Below are 21,776 nucleotides of genomic sequence, written 5' to 3' on the forward strand. Positions count from 1 at the left end.
TTATACTTCTTATCATCTTGTATACCTCTATCAAGTCACCTGTCATCCTCCTCAACTCCAAAGAGAAAAGTCTTAGCTCACTCAACCTATCTTCATAAGTCACGCTCTCCAATCCAGGTAGCATGCTGGTCAATCTACTCTGCACCCTCTCTAAAGCTTCCACACCCTACCTATAATGAGGCAACCTGAACTGAACACAATATTCTAAGTGTAGTCTAAACACAGTTTTATAGAGCCTCATAGCTCTTGAATTCAGTTCCCCAGGACCACCACACTATATGCCTTTTTAACAACCCTACCAACTTGTGAAAATCCATCAATTTGTGACAATCCTATCAACTATGCCTTTCATAATTTTCCAATCTCTCCTTATAGTTCAAGCCCTCCAGTCCTGTGTGGAAATATATCTGTAACCCTCAAGTCTTTATGAAATTGTAACTTTTGTAAAATGTAATGTAATGAAATGGAGTCTATGAAATCCTAAGGTGCTTTGCTGATTTGGATGAGAAAATGTGAAAGTGTGTTTGTGTTATATGGGAACAAACTATCTTCTTTGATGACAGGTAATTATTTTGTGAACTGAGGGGATGTTTGATAACACAGGGAACAGGATGGAACTTCTAAAGATCAAACATGTGAACGAAATAACCGAGGAATGTAATGTTATGAAATGGAGCAAGCGAGTCGCTGTTCTTTGTAAAAAAGGTATACATGAACTTTGGTTGAAACAGAAATCAGAGCTACCGTATATTTCCAGACGAAACTTGGCTGGAAGTACATCTCCCCTTGCAAGTAAAATAATAAATGCATTAATAATATGATCCACTCTGAATCTGTTGTTGTTCGTTCCTTTATATTGGAAGACCCAGCTGAATAGTACACACCTGGTAACTTGGTTCTCTTTTCTCTACACTCTCTGACTTAATGACAGCCTATGATTTGGCAACCAAAACTACACAAGTGCAGTTTAACCAATGTTTAGTATACTAGTAAGATGGTATCCCAACCCTTGTAGTCCATGCCATAGCCATGAAAGCAAGCATGTTACTTGTCCTGTTCCCTCTGTCTAGCTGTGTTGCGAGTTTTATGTACAAAGATTGTAACTGTCTCAGGGACATGTTTCATTGAGATGTTTATTTTATATGTTTTGTCATAAATTCATGATTAATTTATCACCTTAAAATATCTTATGTAAGGTTTATTTAATGCAGAGTGTAATGGGTCACATGACCAAGTTTAATGAAAGCATGACTGTGGTATTATGGGTCAGAACCAACATGGAAGCACAGAAAGACACATGGCCCTAAAATAACCTCACTCTGCATGTGGTCCAAGAGGTGCACACGGTATGTTTTCTTAATTTGTTTTATATAATGTTGTTGAGGTGTCTTTATATGAACAGTGTGATATGATTTAGTGATTTATTTGATTTCAGCACACTTCTGATGTACTAACATGTTTGGGCCTGTTTATTGGCGGACACTAGCTTGAGAGACTTTTAAAGACTGAGGGATGTATGTTTCAAACTTTATGTACTTTACTTTCTTGTAGTTTTCACGGTGTCTACGGAAGAGAGAAAGAAATAAAAATAAATCTTCAAAGACATCTGTATGTTGCGTGGGCATTATTTCATTGGACCGGTGCAGTTACAAAGATTGTATAAAAGTTTTTGATGAAGCACTTAGATAGCTTCTGATAATTTTAGTTTGGAGTGCGGGTAACCAGAAAGAGCCATAAGAAGTTTTCATGACAACACTTATGTACCTTGAATGGTTCCTGAATATTGCTATAGCACTTGTTCAGTTGCTGCCGAGCTTGGGTAGCATTCTTCAGCTCCAACCATCCAACTGCAAACATGCTCTGAAAAATAAAAAATAAAATAAAATAATACATCCAGACAAGAAACAGGCAGCATCTGTGGAGGCAACTAAAGTTTCAAGCAGATGACCTTTCATTTACAGAGATAGGGCTGGTTTGATAGAACTAGAGAATTGCTCTAATTGAGAGCTAGTGTGACCACGATAGGCGAAATTTTCTGAGCCGTAATCCTTCTATGATCTGAGGCATTAACTTTGTTTCTGTCTCCACAGATACTCTCCAGACCTGTACAGCTCCTGTAGCTAACGGAGAGAAAACTTCAAAAGCAGACTGAGCTGAAAAGGAATGTGGTCAAGAGGAAATAGTGCTTTTGTCCATAGGAATTGGTTTTTAATTGTTTACTCTCCATTTTGGATTGTTCCAACATCAGTCTGATTGCACAGGAGTGAGAATTAACAGCATGAAGCAGGACACAATTTATCTTAAATTAGCAATCAAATGCAGGATGACTAAAATGTCATGCCAGGAGGGGGATTATGCCGAGGCTCTGAGGAGGAGGAGCTAGTTAAACTGACTGCAGTTGGGGCAAAGGACTGAGCCTGCTGTTGGGGGTTTTCCCTCAGGCAGGAAGGGGGATAGAGGTAGCAGGAAGTAACGGAGAAGATGGAGGTAGGAAATGGGAAGCGGTATTGGGTTTTTTGGAGGAAGGTGAATGGCAGATTTCTGGAAAATGGATCAATAAACAGCCGGCTGAAGACTGTAGCAGCTTATCATGCAGCAATGAAGGCAGTAGAAGGAAGAGTTTAAGGTTTTGCTGAGTTTTGAATGTGGACCTGTTTCTAATATCAATCCAATTAGAGCAACTAAGGATTTGTAAAAAGGACTAGAAGATATTGTGGGTATAAAACCTTTAAGAGATGGGGCATTCTTAGTATTTTTTTAAAGATAGTAAACGAAATGAGAAAGCTTTGGAGTTAGATGTGGGAAGAAGAAAAGTAAAACCAAGAAATTATATTAAACAACAGTGGCTTTTTAGAAGTTTTTTGTATGACGCATGACTCCGGGGTTGTACACCTAATGGGTTCTTTTCTTTTCTCACTTTTTCTGCTTAGTAGGTTTTTTTTGTTATCACAAGATTTTTTTCAATCTTTAAGATAATGTCTTTTTTGAGACATTGTAAGTGTTGTTACTTCAGTGTGCTCATGTTATTTCTTTTGTCTCATACAACAATAAAAAGATTTGAAAAGAAAGAAACAACAGTGGCTTTGGGGAGTAATCTCTGGAGTGCCTCTAGATGTAATCACGGACCAAGTAAAAAATAATTTAGTTGGGGGAAAGGTTGTGGACATCAAATGTTTAAGAAGGTTTCATGGTAGAGCTAGAACAGATAGCTTATTGGTATTAATTCAATTTGATGGGACAAAAGTTACCGGAGAGGGTTAACAGGTTATATGGTTCAGGTCTGTGTGCCACCCCCTCTGAGATGTTTACAATGCTAGAGGTTTGGTCGAGTAGCAGCTGTGTTTAAGGGTGAAAAGTGGTGTGGTAGATGTGGTAGATTTGGTGGAGAACATGATTATGACAATCATGGAGAACATAACTTTGTTAATGCAGGGTGTCCTGTATATAGGAAAGCTGTGAAGTGCGGCGTGTTTGGGTGGAAATGGGCATATCATATGCAGAGGCTCTGCAGAAAATACAGAAGACAGTGTCAATGAGACCTATTAGTATCTGCAATGCAGACAGTTTAAATACAGTGTGTAAAGAGGACTAGAGTGTAAAAGTAAGGATGTAATGCTGAGAGTTTATAAGGAAATAGTCAGTCTGCAGTTTTATCTAAGAAAGGATATGTAGGCATTGTAAAAGGTACAGAGGAGGCTCATGAGAATGATCCTGGGAATGAAAGGTTTAACATTCTTGGAGCCCTTTTTGGCTCTGGGACTGTATTCACTAGAGTTTAGAAGAATGGAGGGAGGGGGATCTCACTGAGGCCTATCAAATATTGAAAGGCCTTGACAAGAGTGGATGTGGAGTGGATGTTTCCTACAGTAGGAAAATCTAAGACCACGTGGCACAGTCTAAAAATAGAAGGACATCCCTTTGGAACAGAGAGGAGGAGAAATTTCTTTAGCCACAGGTTGGTGAATCTGTGGACTTCATTGCCACAGACGGCTGTGGAGGCTAAGCCATTAGGAATTTTAAAGCAGAGGTTGATAGGTTGTTGATTAGTAAGTGCATCAAAGGTCATGGAGAGAAGACAGGAGAATGGGGTTGAGAAGGATAATAAATCAGCCATGATGGAATGGTGGAGCAGACCCTGATGGGCCAAATTGCTTGTTTGAATCTCATTGATTGAGAGGAAAGGTTTTAGCCTTTGGTGCTCATGGCTGGCTGAAATCTAACTCAGAACATCAAAATGCTTTAATATCAGCAGTTTGAGATATGAATAAGGATTTAATTTTCACATGAGACCCTGCACCCCCTTCCTCAACACCTTCCACCCCCACCCCTATCTTCTCCTCAACTTCAAATGGCCATGGAAGAGAAAAGCTTAACCAAAAAATTATAATGAACTAAAATGGTGTGCTAAGCAAGCGTCACAGCAAGTCACTCACCATTATGAACACACTCAACGGAGGGAAACAGGTGGATGTGGTACACTTGGATCTCCAGAAGGCATCCCTCAAGGTGCTGCATAAATGACTGGTACATGGGATTGGGGGTAATGTATCAGCATGGATAGAGGAAGAGTTAACCAAAGGAAGGGAAAGAGTTGGTATAAATGGGTGTTTCTCTGGATGACAATGAGCAGAGTGCCACAGGGGTCAGTGATGACCCCATAACTTGATTTGGAAGAGGGGGCCGAATGGAGCGTATCTAAGTTTGCTGATGACACTAAATTGAGCAGAAAAGCAAATCGTGCAGAGGATATGGAGCCTGCAGAGAGATTTAAATAGGTTAAGTGAAGTGGGCAAGTGTCTGGTATATGGAGCACAATGTTTGTAAATGGGAGATCACCCACTTGGGAAGGAAAAACAGAAGATCAGATTATTACTTAAATGGTGAAAGATTGCAGCATGCTGCTGTGCAGAGGGACTTGGGAGTGCTCGTACAGGAATCACAAAAGGTCGGTTTGCTGGTGCAACGGATTATCAAGGCAGCAAAAGGACTATTGCCCTTCATTGCTAGAAGGATTGAAATTAAGTTCAGGGAGTTTATGCTGCAACTGTACAGGATATTGGTGAGGCCAGTATTGGCCAGTATCTGGAGTACTGTGTGCAGTCTCCCTACTTGAGGAAAGATATTCTGAGGCTTTGGAGGCGGTGGAGAGGAGGTTCACCAGATTGAATCCAGAGATGAGGAGGTTAGACTATGAAAAGAGACTGGTTGACCTGGGATACAGAAGAAAGACAGGGGTTCTTACAGAAACATTAACCGATAAACTGGATCGATAAGACAGAGAAAGAAAAGTTGTTTCCTATGGTAAGTGAGACTAGAATTAGAGGACATGGTGTCAAAATTTGGGAATAGATTTATGACTGGGGAGAATCTGCTTTTCCCAGAGAGCTGTGAATCTGTAGAATTTTCTGCCTAACTAAGTAATAGAGGCTACCTCATTAAATATATTTAAGACACTATTAGGTAGACTTACAAAGCAGGGGAATTAAGAGTTATGGGGAAAAAGGAAGTGTGTGGAGCTGTATTATCAACCATGATCTTATTGAATAGTGGAGCAGGCTCGATGGGCCAGATGGCCTACTCCTGCTCCTATTTCTTATGTTCTTATGATATCTGTCCTGACTGAATCCATGTCACCCAATATGAGGATCTGTTCAAGGAGAAGGAGGGGCCGAAGACACAAAATTGTTCCAGATTATGGTGTGCTGCACGAAAAGATTGTGGCCTTTGGGTGTAGTCGGTGATCAGGATTTGAATGAGAGATCTCAGTAAGTTAGGATGAACAGAGGGGCTATGGGACTTAAGGGATCTGATTTTTGGGATATTGGACCTGGGTGTCCTTTGGAATGAACAATAAACTGAATCTCTGACTTTCTAACTGGAAGACCACAATCTGTGCAGATTGGAAATGATATCTCCACCTCACTGAGGATCAACACTGGTGCACCACAGGGATGTGTGCTTAGCCCACTGTTTTACTGTATCTACATCCATGACTGTGTGGCTAGGCATTGCTAAAATGTCATCTATAAATTTGCTGATGATACAGCCATTGTTGGTAGAATATCAGATGGTGACGAAAGGGTGTACGGGAGCGAGATATACCAGTCGGTTGAGTGGTATCACAGCAACAATCTTGCATTCAGTGTCAGCAGGACTAAAGTGCTGATTGTGGGCTTCAAGAAGGGTAAGACGAGGAAACACAAACCAATCCTCATAGAGGGATCAGAAGTGGAGAAAGTGAGCAGTTTCAAGTTCCTGGGAGTCAATATTTCTGAGGACCTAACCTGGTCCCAACATATCAATGCAGTTATAAAGAAGGCAAGACAGCGACTATACTTCATTAGCAGTTTGAGATCCAGTTTGTCAATTAAAACACTCGAAAACTTCTACAAATATATCGTGGACAGCACTTGGACTGATTGCATCACCCAGGGAGGGGTGCTACTGCACAAGATCCAAGTAAGTTGCAGAAACTTGTAAAATTAGTCAGCTCATTCATGGGTACTAGCCTCCATAGTATCCAAGACATCTTCAAGGAGCTGTGCCTTCAAGGCGGCATCCATCATTAAGGATCCCCACCACCCATGACATGCCCTCTTCTCGTTGTTACTGTCAAGAAGGAGGTACAGGAGCCTGAAGGCACACACTCAGCAATTCAGAAACAGCTTCTGTGAGAACATTGCCAGGACTTGAAGAGCTGAGGGAGAGGTTGAGCAGGTTAGGACTTTATTCCTTTCAGTGTTGGAGACTAGGTAGAGTCAGGAGATATATAAAATCATTGGTAGAAAGAATGCATATAGTCTTTGACCCAGGGAAAGAGAACCAAAAGCTGGAGGCTTAGGTTTAATGCAAGAGGGGTGCGATTTAAAAGGGACCTGAGGGTGTGGTGAGTATACTGCATGAGCTGCCAGAAAAAGTGGTTGAGGCAGGTACAATAATGATATTTAAAAGGCGTTTGGATAAGTACATGGATGGGAAAAGTTTAGAGGGACACAGGTCAAACATTGGGTAAGTCTGACTAGCTTAGGTGGTACCTTGATTGGCAAGGATGAGTTGGGATGAAGAGCCTGTTTATGTGCTGTGCTATTCTATGACTCCATAACCCTATGAAATGGGAATTCTATTGTATTGCAATGTCGTTTTCCATAGAAGGGAAAAAAAAACTCATGATCTTTAAATAAATATTACAGAGATATCTGCCTTCACTCAAAAAGATCCAGTTATTTAAAGTTACATTTTTAGCCAATTTAAAGTTCAAGATTTAGATTCTCTAAATGCCATATGCATGTTAGAATGTCTGGTTCTCATTTAACAAGAATTAAATTATTCAGTTAAGAGCAGAGAAAATTGCATTTTACCTCTCTGGTGAGTGGGCAAAAATGGAATTTTCTATCCTCATAGAAAATCAGAGCCTTCGGAATTTAGTTGAGCTTTCTTTTCTCACTGGTACACTCTGTGGTGAAACTGTCAGCTGTCATGTACATAGCACACCATTTAATAGTGTTACAAATGTTGAAGCACACTCAACAACCAGCCTAATTTTTGCCCCCCTTCTCAGATTTTCATTGTCATCCACTACTAATTTCACAACTCTTCAGCAAAGCTGACAAACTTTGCTAATCTTTGAATTACTAGTAAGAAAAATAACATTGCTTCAAAGGTTTCAAACTGATTTCTCCTGCCCTGCTGAAATAAGTCTAAAACATTATTCTAAATATATGAAATGGTTTTGTACACTCAACAAGTTCCTTTTATCAAGATTATTTGTCTCCCTTCTCTGATCAACACAAGATCATCTTTACAAATCCAGGTGGACTAGATAGAATTGGATATAATTGTGATCATCTTAAAGTTCTAATAACAATGAACTCATATTTTAGTCAAAATTTAGTTACTCTTATGATATTAAGCAACTTCCAAACCTGAGCCTCTATACTTCCATATGCCACTGGATCCTCGACTTCCTCATTGGGAGATCACAATCAGTATGGATTGGTGACAATGCCTCCTCACTGACAGTCAATGCAGGCACACCTCAAAGTAGGCGCTTAGCGCACTGCTCTACTCTTTCTACACTCATAACTGTGTGTCTACACTCAACACAGCTCAAATACTATCTATAAATTTGTTGATGACACTATTGTTGTGGGTAAAATCTCAGGTAATAACAAGGAGGCATACAGGAGTGAGACAGATTGGCCAGTTGAGTGGTGTTGCAACAAGAACCCTGCACTCAATGTCAGCAGGACCAAGGAATTAATTATGACCTTCAGGAAGAGGAAGATGGAAAACACACACCAGTGTTCATTGAGGGATCAGCGGTGGAAAGGGAGTAGCTTCAAGTTCCTGCGTGTCAACATCTCTGAGGATCTATCCTGAGTCTAACAATATTATGAACCTATATCATTTCCATGAAGTAGTAAACAGAATATTTTCAAAAAGACTTGGAGATATTGTTCCCTTGAAAAACAATGTAATTTTTTTAATGGAGATACAGTGTGGAATAGGCCCTTCCAGCCCTTTGAGCCGCGCCCCCCCCCAGCAATCCCACAATTTAAACTGAGCCTAATCACGGGAAGATTTACAATGAGCAATTAACTTATCAACTGGTAGGTCTTTGGACTGTGGGAGGAAACCGGAGCACCCAGAGGAAACCCACACGGTCACAGGGAGAATGTACAAACTCCTTACAGGCACCAGCAGGAATTGAACCTAGGTCACTTGCACTGTGAACCGTTGTGCTAACCACTACACTACTGTGCCAATTTGCTCAATGAAGAAACTATCCGAACAGTAGAGCTAGCTGCATTAGACAAAATTAATACAGCTCCACCTTCAATACTATAATTCCAAGCAAACTCATCTCCAAGATCTCAGACTTGGAACTCAACATCTCCCTTCACACCTGAATTCTTGACTTCCTGACCAACAGGCCACAATCAGTAAGGACAGGCAGCAACACCGCTATCATGAATATTCTGAACGCTTGTGTCCCAAGGCTGCATCCTCAGCCTCCAACTCTACTCACGACTTTGCTCGTTTGCAGATGATTCCACCACACTGGGCCAAATCCCAAAAAAGATGAGTCAGAACATTGGAAGGAGCACAGCTCTAGACTGAACTGAGATGAACTGAATATGCCTGGACTCTTTCGATTTTGTGTTTTATATATTCTATGTTTCTCACTTCATTTTTTTTTACCATTTGTGTTGTTTATTTTTGCACATGGGGGGAGGTTTGATTGTTTTCTTTGAACAGGTTCCATGGTCTTCCTTGTTTCGTGGCTGTACTTTGAATCTTTGAATTTGAGACGAAGAGCCAAGTAGCACGGTGCCATGACAACAATCTTTCCCTCAAAGTCAGCAAAACAAAAGAGCCGGTCACTGACTTCAGGATGGGAAGGGGTGCATATGCTCTTACTTACATCAATGGTGCTGAGGTTTAGAGGGTAGAGAGCTTCAGGTTCCTCAGAGACAATGTCATCAATTACCTGTCCTTGTCCAATTACGTAGATACGATGGATGAGAAATGCACCAGTACCTCTACTTTTCAGGAGGCTAAAGAAATTTGCCATATCCCCCTTGACTCACACCAATTTTCATCTATCCAGATGGAAAGCATCCCATCCCGATGCATCATGGCTGCGCCTGGCAACTGCTAGGCCTAAGACTGCAAGAAACTGCAGAAAGTTGTGGACACAGATCTTGGTTCCCTCCATACACTTCTCACTGACCCAGTAAAGCAGTCAACATAATCAAAGACCCCTACCACCCAAACCTTCACTCTTCCTCCCTTTCCCATCAGGCAGAAAATACAAAAGTCTGAAAGCATGTACCACCGGGATAGAAGCTCTCAAAGAGAGCTTATCCTGCTGTTATAAGATCCCCAGTCTGATAAAACGGGCCTCGCTCTACCTCGTTATGGCTTTGCAGCTTATTGTCCGCTTGCACCACACTTTCTCTGTAACACTTCATTTTGCAATCTGTTATTGCGTCTCCCTTGTACTACCTCAACGTACTGAGATGAAGAAATGCTCTGTAGGGATGGATGGCATGGAAATCAAAAATTTTCCCTGAACCTAGGTTCATGCGACAATGATAAAGCAATTTACTCCATTTATATCCATTGGATTGACAATGCTTCAGAAAAAAAATTCAACCCTAGCATTTGGAATTTCACTGGTCATTTGTCGCATCTCAATCCACTGAATATCTGGTCACCCCATTACAGGAAGGATCTGGATGCTATGAAGAGAGTGCAGAGGAGATTTAGAAGAATGTTGCCTGGACTGAAGAGTGTGCTTTATGAGAACAGGTCGAGTGAACTTGGCCATTTCTCCTTGGAGTGACGGAGGATGAGAGGTGACCCAATAAATCAGAATGAGAATCAGGTTTATTACCACTGGCATATGACATGAAATTTGTTAACTTAGCAGCAACAGTTCAATGCAATACATAATCTAGCAGAGAAAAAAAAAATAATAAATAAAATTTTTAAAAAGGTGCATAAGATGATGAGAGGCATTGATCGTGTGGAGAGCCAGAGGCTTTTTCCCAGGGCTGAAATGGCTAACAGGAGGAGGCATAGTTTTAAGGTGCTTGGAAGTAGGTACCAGGGGGATGTCAGAGCTAAGTTTTTTTAAACAGAGAGTGGTAGATGTGTGGAAAGCACTGCCAGTGACAGTGGTAGAGGGAGATACAACAGGTCTTTTGAGAGACTCTTAGATAGGTACATGGAGCTTAGAAAAATAGAGGGCTCTGTGGTAGGGAATTTCTAGGCAGTTTCTAAAGTAGGTTACATGGTTGGCACACCATTGTGGGCTAAAGGGCCCATAATGTGCTATAAATTTCTATGTTCTATGAATACAGAAGCTAATCAACTCAATATACTAACAAAGAAAATGGTTTTAATGAAATGTTTTGCTACTTGTTTTATTTATTGGTAAGTTTTCAAGTTGAAGTTTATTGCCATCTGACAGTAGGTATATATAACCAAACAAAATAACGTTCCTCCAGACCACAGTGCACCCATGAACATATATCACACACAGCATATGATATATGTTTTGTGGGTGCACCATGGTCCAGTGGAACGTTGTTTCAATATGTGTAGTCAGATGACATTTAACTAAGTTTGACAATAATCTTTTAAAATGGTGTCTCTCCTGTGCCTGTTAAGATCCAGAATTAAACTTGTACTAACCCAGGTCATGGCTGGTCCCTCAGGATCCGTCACAGCTTCATATATTACCAGGTCATTCTTCCGCACCTGAGGACTCATTGGATACATGAGTGGGTAACCTAGCAACACAACATCTGCCTGTTTCACAACATCCCCTGTAATGAAGAAACAGCTACTCACATAAGTTATTTCATTCCTTGTTCGGTGTGCTGCAGACCAGAGAGAAGACAGTTGGAGCTGCTGCAAGAGATAGTGATGTTGGCCAAAGATTTTTCACCCAGACTCATTTTCTGATATGAGACCTGTGTAATCTCTGACTGACAGGCTCACAACTGAAACATCTATTCCATTCTGACCACTGGGAAAGGCACCAGGCCTTAAAGGAACTCCCCCTATATCAGCTGCATATAGGACTGCTGACTGCCATGGAGGGAGGCATGTCAATGTCTGGGATCTTTTCCCACACTATTATTGAATACTTGTGATGTGTGTGTGCGTGTGCATGTGTGTGTGCGTGCACACTCGCGCATGTGCACGCACAGGAAGTGAGGAGCAAATGTATTCAGGCACATGTTATATAATGTAATCCATAAACCCAATTTGATACAGCTGGGCTTTCGAAAGAGCTGTTCAGTTAGTATCCACAATTAATCTTGGCCCTCAATTTTTTTGTTCTCCACTCTTCCCTTAGAAAGTTGGGCTTCACTGGATGGTACAGTGATCCTGCAGGAACTGCAGTTGTTTCACAGCTCCAGTAAACTGGACTGAATCCTGACCTCCAGTGCTATTTGGTCGAGCTTGCATATTTTCCCTGTGACCTCATGGGCTCTTCCCGAATGTGCCTGTTTCCTCCCACATTCTAAGGACATGTGGGTTGTTCGATTAATTGCCTACTGCAGATTGCTTCCACTGTAGATAGGTGATTGAAGGACCATACTAGGGGGGTTGGGGGTTTGGGGTTGCTGGGAGGGGGCATGTGTAAGTAAAAAGGTCACAGGGGAATAAGCTGGATGATAGGATTGCTCTGACAGCAGGATGTGCCAAATGAACTCCATCTGCCATAAGGCACTATGATTGTAAATTAAGGATGTTTAAAATAAATCTTACACCACCTGATTTATATCCATCAAACTCAGGATGATATTGCTTCTCATGGTCAAAAGGCACTTTGATTTTCCCAGCTATTTCCATCCATTCTGATGGAACTTCGATCTGTAGCTTGGACGCCAACTCTGTAGCGAAAAGTAAGCTGGAAAATATGACAGAAATTCCACTGATTAACTGGAAAATAACAGCAATTAGGAGCAGTGCTGTGTGAAAAAATTCAAAGAACAATCCGAGAAGCTGAATTAATAATCACTAACAATGGAATTTACCAGAAGTACTGAACTCCATTTTAAAGCTCCAAAAGTCAAAAACCACACACACAGTTCTTCCTTTTGGTCCCAGAGGTACGTTGTTTCATTTAGCTGTATAGATACCCACAGCTGAATAATAATTAAACCTACACTTGAACTTGAGTCCAGAAGACTGGCCCAATCATGACCTGGTCCCTGAGTGTCTGATCTAAGGCCTGGAAAGGATGACATCTGTTACGTCTCAATACCTGGAGGATTGATCTCATTGGATGTGAAGCAAATGCTAAATGGGCTTGGCGTCTAGTGGGCCCCGTATCTGGGCCCAGGTTCACTGGATTATAGAGAAGGAGTGAAGTCCTACAGTGGATCTTCACTCCACGGTGCTTCTGCTGGGTGTCACACAGGCTTCCCCTTTTATGGAGTTGCGACAGAGTGGTAGGGGTGACTGGAAGGGTGGGCCACCACGTGGAACAGAGTGGGCGCTGCCAGAATGGCAAGTGTGCTCCAGTCAGTGTTAAGGGTAGCCCTGGAGTCAGCAGTCAGTGTGGTCATGCAGGTGGTGCTTCAGTGAGAGGAAGTTATGGGCCAAAAGAAGTTACGCTTCCTGAATGCTTGAACTTCAATTCCACCAAATAAATAACACTGAACAAGACATTTCCAACCATCAGTGCTCTCTCCTGTGCTGGATTGACACTATAGAAATTTATCACTCTCATTCTTAAAACTGGTGAATTTGCAAAACGAATACAAATCTCACCGCTCTCTGCTGCACCCTCACCTGTACTTGGCACCCACAGCAGTGAAGGCAGAATTGTTAACGTCTGATTGATATTCATCAGGTGGCATCACTCCTTGAAATTAGATAAGATTAAATAATCAGTGACTTGCAAGCACAACATTCAGTATATTCCTAATTTGATTGGATTATTCCCCACAGAATGCTTTAATTAAGTGTATTCCTAACAAATCAGGACACTCACATATCACAGTTTTAGTGGTGTGCTCAGTATAAAATGTAAACCTGATCAAAATCAGGCACAACTCACCCTTTCTAACAAGAGTAGTCATGAGCTTGGGGTTCACAGAAATGTAGAAATTTACACCATAGAAAGAGTTTATTTTATTTATCAAATTCTTTCAGAGCAGTTAGGCTCAAACCTTCATTCTCACAGCTTGTCTGTTAGGGTAGATATCGTCAGCATAGAAGAGAATGTAATTTCTGCCTGCAACATATTACATCTGATACCTTTAATTTCGTAGCACATCTCAGAAGGGTTCCAAGTCACTCGGCTGTGCCAAAATTCAGCAATGCTGCGTACCACATCCCAACCCCCTTCCTTCTGAAAAAACTCCAGGTCCTAAAAAAACAAAGAAAATAAAGTAATTTAAACAAATGGCCAAGAAGTAGCTCATACAAGATCTTGCAACTACAGGAACACCCAACAGAAAAAAAGTCCTCTTTGAAAGTGCATCTCAAGAGTTGCTCCCTTTAGATAGTTTTTAGAAGAATTTGCAAACTGGAATTATGCATTTCTGAAGGTAAAAGATCAAATAGGTCCATGATAGAATGTAAAATGGGTCCATGTAGAATTGGACGGCAAACATACTGATGAAGGGTCACGGCCTGAAACGTCGACTGTACCTCTTCCTAGAGATGCTGCCTGGCCTGCTGCATTCACCAGCAACTTTGATGTGTGTTGCTTGAATTTCCAGCATCTGCAGAATTCCTCATGTTTGCGTTGAACAGCAAATGTTTATTTTTCTCCCTGGGATTTTCAGATGTTACCTACCTAGAGTCATAAAGTTATACAGCACAGATACAGCCTGTCTAGTCTATGCTGAATTGTTCATCTGTCTAGTTGCATCAACTTACACCTTGATCATAGCCCTCTATACCCTTCCCATCCGTGTACCTACCCAAATTCCACTTAAATGTTCAAATCAAACCCACAACTACCATTTCTGTTGGCAGCTCAGTCCACATTTCCACTGCCTTCTGAGTGAAAAAGATCCCCCTACATGATCAATGACAAACAACGTTGATCCCTAAGGCACACCACTAGTCACAGGCCTCCAGTCAGAAAGGCAACCAGCTACTACCACTCTGGCTTCTCCTGTGAAGCCAATATCTAATCCAATTTATTAGCTCATCTTGAATGCCAAGTGGCTGGACCTTCTTGACCAGACTGCGATCCAGGACTTTGATAAAGGCCTTCCTAAAATCCATGCAGACAGCGTCCACTGTTTTTCCTTCATCAACTTTCCTGGCAAACTTCCTTGAAAATCTCTATAAGACTGGTTAGACATGACCTACCATTCACAAAGCCATGCAGACTATCCCCAATTTAATCCCTGTCCATCCAACACTTGTATCTCTGATCCATTAGAATACTTTCCAATAACTTATCCATTACTAATGTCAGGCTCACCAGCCTATAATTTATTAGCCTATTCTTACAGACTTTCTTAAAGAATGAAAGAACATTAGTTATCCTCCAATCATCCAGTAACGCACTTGTCACTACGGATGTTTTAAGTATCTCTAACAGGGCCCCAGCAGTTTCTACATTAGCCTTCCACAAGGTCTGAGGGAATGCCCTGGGGATTTCTCCATCCTAATTTGCCTCAAGACACCAAACACCTCCGCCTCCCTAGTCTGTATATGACTTCACTGCTAGTTTTCCTCACCTATAGACTCCGTATCCATCTCCCGAGTAAACACAGATGCAAAAAATATGCAATTAAGATCTCCCACATCTCTTTTGGCTCCACACATAGATGACCACTTTTGAACTTCACGAGGATCAATTTTGTCCGGTGCTATCCTTTTGCATTTAATATATCTATAGAAACCCTTAGGATTCGCCGTCCTGCTAGAGAAACCTCACGCCGCCTTTTTACTCTCCTGATTTCCCTCAAGTGAGCTCTTGCATTTCTTGTACTCCATCATCACTTCATTTGTTCCTACTTGCCTATACCTGCTATGAACCACCTTCTTCTTAACCAGGGCCTCAAAATCTCCCTAAACCTATTGTCCTTGATTTTTGTTTTGACAGTTACATACAAACTCTGCACTCTCAAGATTTCAGTTTTGAAGTCATAGTCATTGTCATACTTTATTGATCCCGGGCCTCCCACTTAGCAAGCACACCTTTGCAGAAAACAACCTATGCCAATCCACGCTTGCCAGATCCTTCTGATACCATCCAAATGGCCTTTCTCCAATTTAAAATCTCAACCCAAGGACCAGATGGCATTATGTTCACTAGATCTAAAAGGTGTTCCTATAGACACATTTCTGTCACCTGCCTGTCCTGTTCCCTAACAGGAGATGCAATATCACATTCTCTCTAGTTGAGAGATCAATATATTGATTAAGGAAGCTTTCCTGAACACACTTGACAAACTCTGTCCTAACCAGTGCTTTTACAATATGTCAATATGTGGTAAGTTAAAATCACCTATTATCATAACCTTATGTTTCTTGCAACTGTCTGCAGTCTTTCTACAAATATGCTCCTCTAACTCCTGCTGACTGTTGGACTGTTTATAGTATAATCAGTGCTGCCAGGATAATCAAGGACACGACCCACCCAGCCAACACACTTTTCGTCCCTCTTCCCTCTGAGAGAAGGCTCAGGAGCTTGAAGACTCATACGGCCAGATTTGGGAACAGCTTCTTTCCAACTGTGATAAGACTGCTGAACGGATCCTGACCCAGATCTGGGCCGTACCCTCCAAATATCCGGACCTGCCTCTCGGTTTTTTTTTGCACTACCTTACTTTCCATTTTTCAATTTTCTATTTATGATTTATAATTTAAATTTTTAACATTTACTATTTGTAATCCAGGGAGCGGGAAGCGCAGAATCAAATATCGCTGTGATGATTGTACGTTCTAGTAGCAATTGTTTGGCAACAATAAAGTATAATCCCATTAACATTATTCCATTAAAGGATAATCCCTTTCCTATTCCTCAGTTCTATCAACATAGCCTCAGTATACGAACTCTCCAGTCTGTCCTATCTGAGTACTGCCGTCACATGTTCCCTGACTAGTAATAACCTCCCCTATAATCTCTCCCATTCTATCATCTCTACAGCAACAGAACCCTTCTACATTGAGCTACCACTAAATCTCACTAATGGCTACAATGTCATAATTCCATGTGCTGATCCCTGCTCTAAACTTACCTGCCTTCCCTACAATATTCCTTCCATTGAAACACACACAACTCAGAACATTAATCCCATGAATTTTGATTCCTGACTTTGAATGTACGCTTAACACCATCTTCCTCCACAATCACTCCACTATCTGCTCTGGTGCTCTATTGCAATTCCCCAGCAACACTGATTTAACACCCACCCCCTCATGCAGCACTAGCAAATCTTCCTGCAAGGATATTAGTCCCCCTCCAGTTCAGGTGGAAACTATCCTGTCTGTACAAGCTCTACCTTCCCTAGAAGAGAGCCCAATGATGCAAAAGTCGGAAGCCATCCCTCATTCACTAACACTTCAGCTACCTGTTAAACTATATTATCTTCCTATTTCAGACCCCATTAGCACGTGGCATGGGTAGTATACTGAGATCATGACTCTGGAGGCCATGTCTTTTAACTTAGTACCTAACTCCCTGAAATCACTTTGCAGGACCTCGTCACCCTTCCTACCCATGTTATTGGCACCAACGTGGAACATGACCTCTGGCTGCTCACCCTCCTGCTTAAGAATGCTTCAGACTCAATCCGAGATATCCTCGACCCTGGCACCCGAGAGACAACATACCATCTGGGAATCTCGTTCTCATCTACAGAACCTCCTGCCTGTTCTCCTAACTATTGAATACCTGATCACTACAGCTGACCTTTTCTGTCCTTTTACCAGACACCTAACCACTGTGGCTTTCCTCTGCTAGGCCATCCTGCACAACAGTATCCAGAGTGGTGTATCTATTACTGATGGGAACAGCCACAGGATTACCCTGCACTAGCTGCCTATTGCCTTTTCCTCTCCTCACAGTCACCCAGTTACCAATGATGTCTTTCACCTTAGGTGTAACTACCTCCCTGTATCACCTTTCACTCAACCCCAAGCCTCTTGAGTAATCTGGAGTTCATCCAGCGCTAACTCCAATTCCTTAAAACCATCCGTAAGAAGCAGCAGCTAGGTGCACTTCTTGCAGGTGAAGTCATCAGGAAGACTGGAGGTCTCCCCGTCTTCCCACATTCAGCAAGAGGAGCATTCCACTGTTCTGCCTGGCATTCCCATTGCTCCAAATGTGCATTAAGAAAGATATCTCCCTACAGCCTCTCCCTCTCCTCACCAAAGCCTCAACTCCACACTCTAACACTGGCCCACTCCAACAATGGCTGTTCCCACAGTGGCCACTCTGCTTAAACCTAACTTTTTTTTAATTGGCTCTTACCAAGTGCCTAATTACCCCAGGTGCAGAATGTCCCAACTACACCCACTTGCTTCTTTTCAAATCTCGTCCCTGCTACGCAGAACCCACACAATCTGTGACGTGCAGAATGTTCCATCTAACCCCGCTTGCTCCTTTTCAAATCTTGTTCCTGCTACGCACAATCCAATGGTTCCCTGCTATCGGTGATACCTCATAGTTGCATCATTAGTGCATGCAGGCTTACACGTTTCCTGCAAAGCTACATCATTACCAAATGACTTAAACCAGATAATGAGGCAATTTTATTTTTCTCTATAAGCTTGGAAGTTGAGAATACTTTCATACAACCCAACTTGAAAGGCCACCATACAATGGAATTTTATCACAATTATGACTAGTGCAGTAGTATCGTGCCATTGTTGAGGGTTCTCTGTGATCGCAATGTAAACAAACACATGGAGTCCACACGATAAGCACCATAATATCAAAGGCTAATCAAAGCATATTCTGATCTCACTTGCACAAAACTGTCATGTGTATGTGAGAGTCTTACAATTGCTTGCATGCTGAAATAGGCATTGAGACCCACATGAGCAATAATTAAGGGGGAAGGGTCTGACCTTATCATTCATGTAAATTTACCATGAAGAGTATTGTAACTGGCTGCATCACCGTCTAGTATGGGGGAGGGGGCTACTGCACAGGATCAAAGTAAACTGTACAGAGTTGTAAAATTAGTCAGTTCCATCATAGCCTCCGTAGTATTGGTGCACAGGACTTCAAGAGGATCTACCATGGCCTATATTTAAATATTCTACCTCTTGAGTAGAAAATGACTAAACCTTACAGAAAACTATTCTTTAAAAATAAAAAAAAACTAGAAATTAGATAGGACATTGCTGTGATTAGGTGATGTAACCATTACAGATGCTGGGAAATGATGAGTCCAGACATTATCCATGACTCTTGCTCTCAGCAATACGGATTTCACTAAGCAGACCAACTGTGAGACATTTACAGTTTATGATTAGCAAATAGAAAATTCAGAGAAATGCTAAGGGTTAATATAAGAAGTAAGTCAGACACCCCAGAAATTTAATTGGGATTGAACAGCATGCGACAAGTTCATTTTATATGTTGTCCCCAGAACTGAGACAGTCCTTATCCAAATGGTCCATAGTAACACAGTGATACAAATGATAATCTGCTAAATCAAAGTGTGCAGAACATACTGAGCTCACCTGGGTGAGATAAAAATACTGTTGAAATGCAAAGCAGATGTCACTGTTGATGTGAATTTCTTTCAATCCATAAATATCTTCGTTACAGACCTCAAATCCAGTCAAGGCACTTTCCCATGGGTATTTGGCACCCTTACAAAACAAGGCATATTTAATTTCCTTCACAATTTTTATTTGTCATTACGTAATTATCAATATCACCAGTAAGAAAAATGAATTGCAGTGAGGTTAAAACAACCATGGTTCTGAATCCGAATCGGTTCTATAGTCAAAGAAGGTTTCTAAAAAAGCTTAGATATTGTTTTCCAAAAAATGCAAGGGAATAAATCATAATCAAGAGAAAATCTGGAGATGCTGGAAATCCATACAACACAAACATTCCAAATCATTCCTGGAATGAAGTGATCAGAACGTAGTGACAGAAATGCTATCCAAGTAAGTGTTGGGGCCCATTTTATATTCCCTGATATTACAACTAAAAGTAATGCCTGCAGATATTATATACAGAACACAAGTATCAGGACTTGCTTTTATTTTCATTTCACTCCATTTAACTATATTCGCTTTCTGGTCTATTTATGTTATACAATTTGAGCAATATGAATAACGAACCAAAGTTTAGTGGACTCTGCTCTCTAAATTTATGGCAAAGAAATTCATTCAACCTATCTAATATATAAGGTTTAAATTAGGACTTATGATTTGGAGGTACTGTGCAAGGAACTTTATTCCTTCTTGCTAAAAAGTGCATGCGAAAGTTAAACTTCACAGACCATCAGCTCTCTGACCTCCACTTAATTAAGTATTACTGTATAGAGAGAAAGCATTTGAAATATTTCAATAACATCTGTTATGTGGGTAACTCAGGGTAATTCAGCTTGCTGCTCCATGACGTATACTCCACTCCGTGCTGAACTAAGGGTCTGGGGACAGACTCTCTTTGTGGATTTCAGTTCAGAATGCTTTTGCTTACATTTGTTGTTTGTATGATTTGTTTCTTTGTTTTGTGGCTGTCAGTTAGGAGACGAATCTCAAGGTTGTAGAACAGTGGTCCCCAACCTCCGGGCCGCGGACCAACACATTGCCGCGAAGAATGCAGCAGTACAGCGGTAGTCGGAACGCACCCAGCACATCTTTAAGAAAAAAAGCCGAAATAAACAAGCCAATTATTTACATGCCGGGCGGCACCTATTTGATTAGATTGTTTATTTCAGTTTTTTTCTTAAAGATGTGCTGGGTGCGTCCCGGCTACCGCTGTACCGCTGCATTCTTCGCAGCAATGTATCAGTCCGCGGCCCGGAGGTTGGGGACCACTGTTGTAGAATGTACACATACTTTGATAATAAATGAACTTCGAACTTTTAAGTTCTGGATACAGGTTGGAAAAAAAGAACGGGTGGATGGCAAAATCTTCTTGTTAAAATACCCATCTACCTCGTCACTGCAATAGAGTGAACATGCAGGATTGCAAAGAAAAGCATGAATGGGAATTCAGGGCAGAAGAGAAATGGGGAAACCCTAATCACTGATAAATCGTAGGTAGAAGGCTGCAAGTCCGCAATGCCAGGGGTTGCTGGTTTTAAGTGATATCATTTCCTTACCAAGAAACCTTGTTGGGCTGCAATGGACTTGGCAGCAGGGAGTGTTCGAATTCGGTTCTTCAGAAGGGTAGCAGCTAATTCTGGGTAGAATAGAAGCACGATAGGGTACAACCATATTTCCTGAAACAAGCAATGTTAAACATTTAATAGAGAATGACAATTTATATTTGGCACAAGATAATTAATGTCATTAAATAAAAGCAGTTATGTCTGGAAGGCACCACCTTCCAGACCCACGGCCACGACCATCTAGGACGAGAACAGCAGATACCTGGGGACACCACCACTTGGAAATCCCCCTCCAAGTCACTCACCATCCTGACTTGGAAACATATCGCCGTTCCTTCATTGTCACTGGGTCAAAATCATGGAATTCCCTCTCTAACAGCACTGTGGGTGTACCCACACCTCAGGGACTGGAGCAGTTGAAGAAGGCAGCTCATCACCACCTTCTCAAGGGCAACTAGGGATGGACAACAATAGCTGGCGATGCCCACATCCCGTAAATGAATGCTTTTTTTAAAAAAAAATCACAAATCGGGACAGTCAGTTTATGAGAACAAAAAACTGAGGAAGCTATCCATCTGAAATAACAATAGGAACTGCTGAAAATGCTCGAAGTGTCAGACAGGATCTGTGGAAGCAGAGTCACCATTAACATTTCAGGGCAGAAAGGTTGATAATAGTAACAAATGACTTTTCCAATGGTTTAATGTATCACATGACCTGACTGTGAACCTGTCATTTAGTGTCCAATTCATGCATAGTGGATCTCATCGAAACAGAAAACGGTATAATAATAAAGAATGATGTTATTTTGTTCTTCTGCTCCACTGTAAAGATTAAAAAGGGGAATAACAGGGTTGACACAGACAGTGGCCTCGAAACACAAGGCTAATTGGAAGAAATTTGAAAATAGAACAGAAAAAGCTAGAAAAACTCAGCAGGTCAAGAGCATCTTTGTGGGCAAAATGTGCTGAGTTTCCA

At 41.4% G+C, this 21,776-nt stretch overlaps 1 protein-coding gene across 5 annotated transcripts in view; it reads right to left on the reverse strand.

The window, feature by feature from the left end:
- pgghg (protein-glucosylgalactosylhydroxylysine glucosidase) overlaps positions 1–21,776 on the reverse strand; it is a 48,676-nt gene that overhangs the window by 13,080 nt on the left and 13,820 nt on the right. For 4 of the 5 annotated variants that reach the window (XM_063062067.1, XM_063062065.1, XM_063062066.1 and 1 more), the window contains exons 5-11: positions 20,790–20,909; positions 19,189–19,320; positions 13,786–13,897; positions 13,318–13,390; positions 12,294–12,430; positions 11,203–11,336; positions 1,765–1,860 (exon numbers count right to left, since the gene is read on the reverse strand). In XM_063062067.1, coding sequence (XP_062918137.1) covers positions 1,765–1,860; positions 11,203–11,336; positions 12,294–12,430; positions 13,318–13,390; positions 13,786–13,897; positions 19,189–19,320; positions 20,790–20,909 — 804 coding nt within the window. The remainder of the gene's footprint in view (positions 1–1,764; positions 1,861–11,202; positions 11,337–12,293; positions 12,431–13,317; positions 13,391–13,785; positions 13,898–19,188; positions 19,321–20,789; positions 20,910–21,776) is intronic. The other variant, XM_063062068.1, reaches the window with a different exon arrangement.

This window comes from Mobula hypostoma, chromosome 11, assembly GCF_963921235.1.
Source record: "Mobula hypostoma chromosome 11, sMobHyp1.1, whole genome shotgun sequence".
In the NCBI taxonomy this organism is placed as follows: Eukaryota; Metazoa; Chordata; class Chondrichthyes; order Myliobatiformes; family Myliobatidae; genus Mobula; species Mobula hypostoma.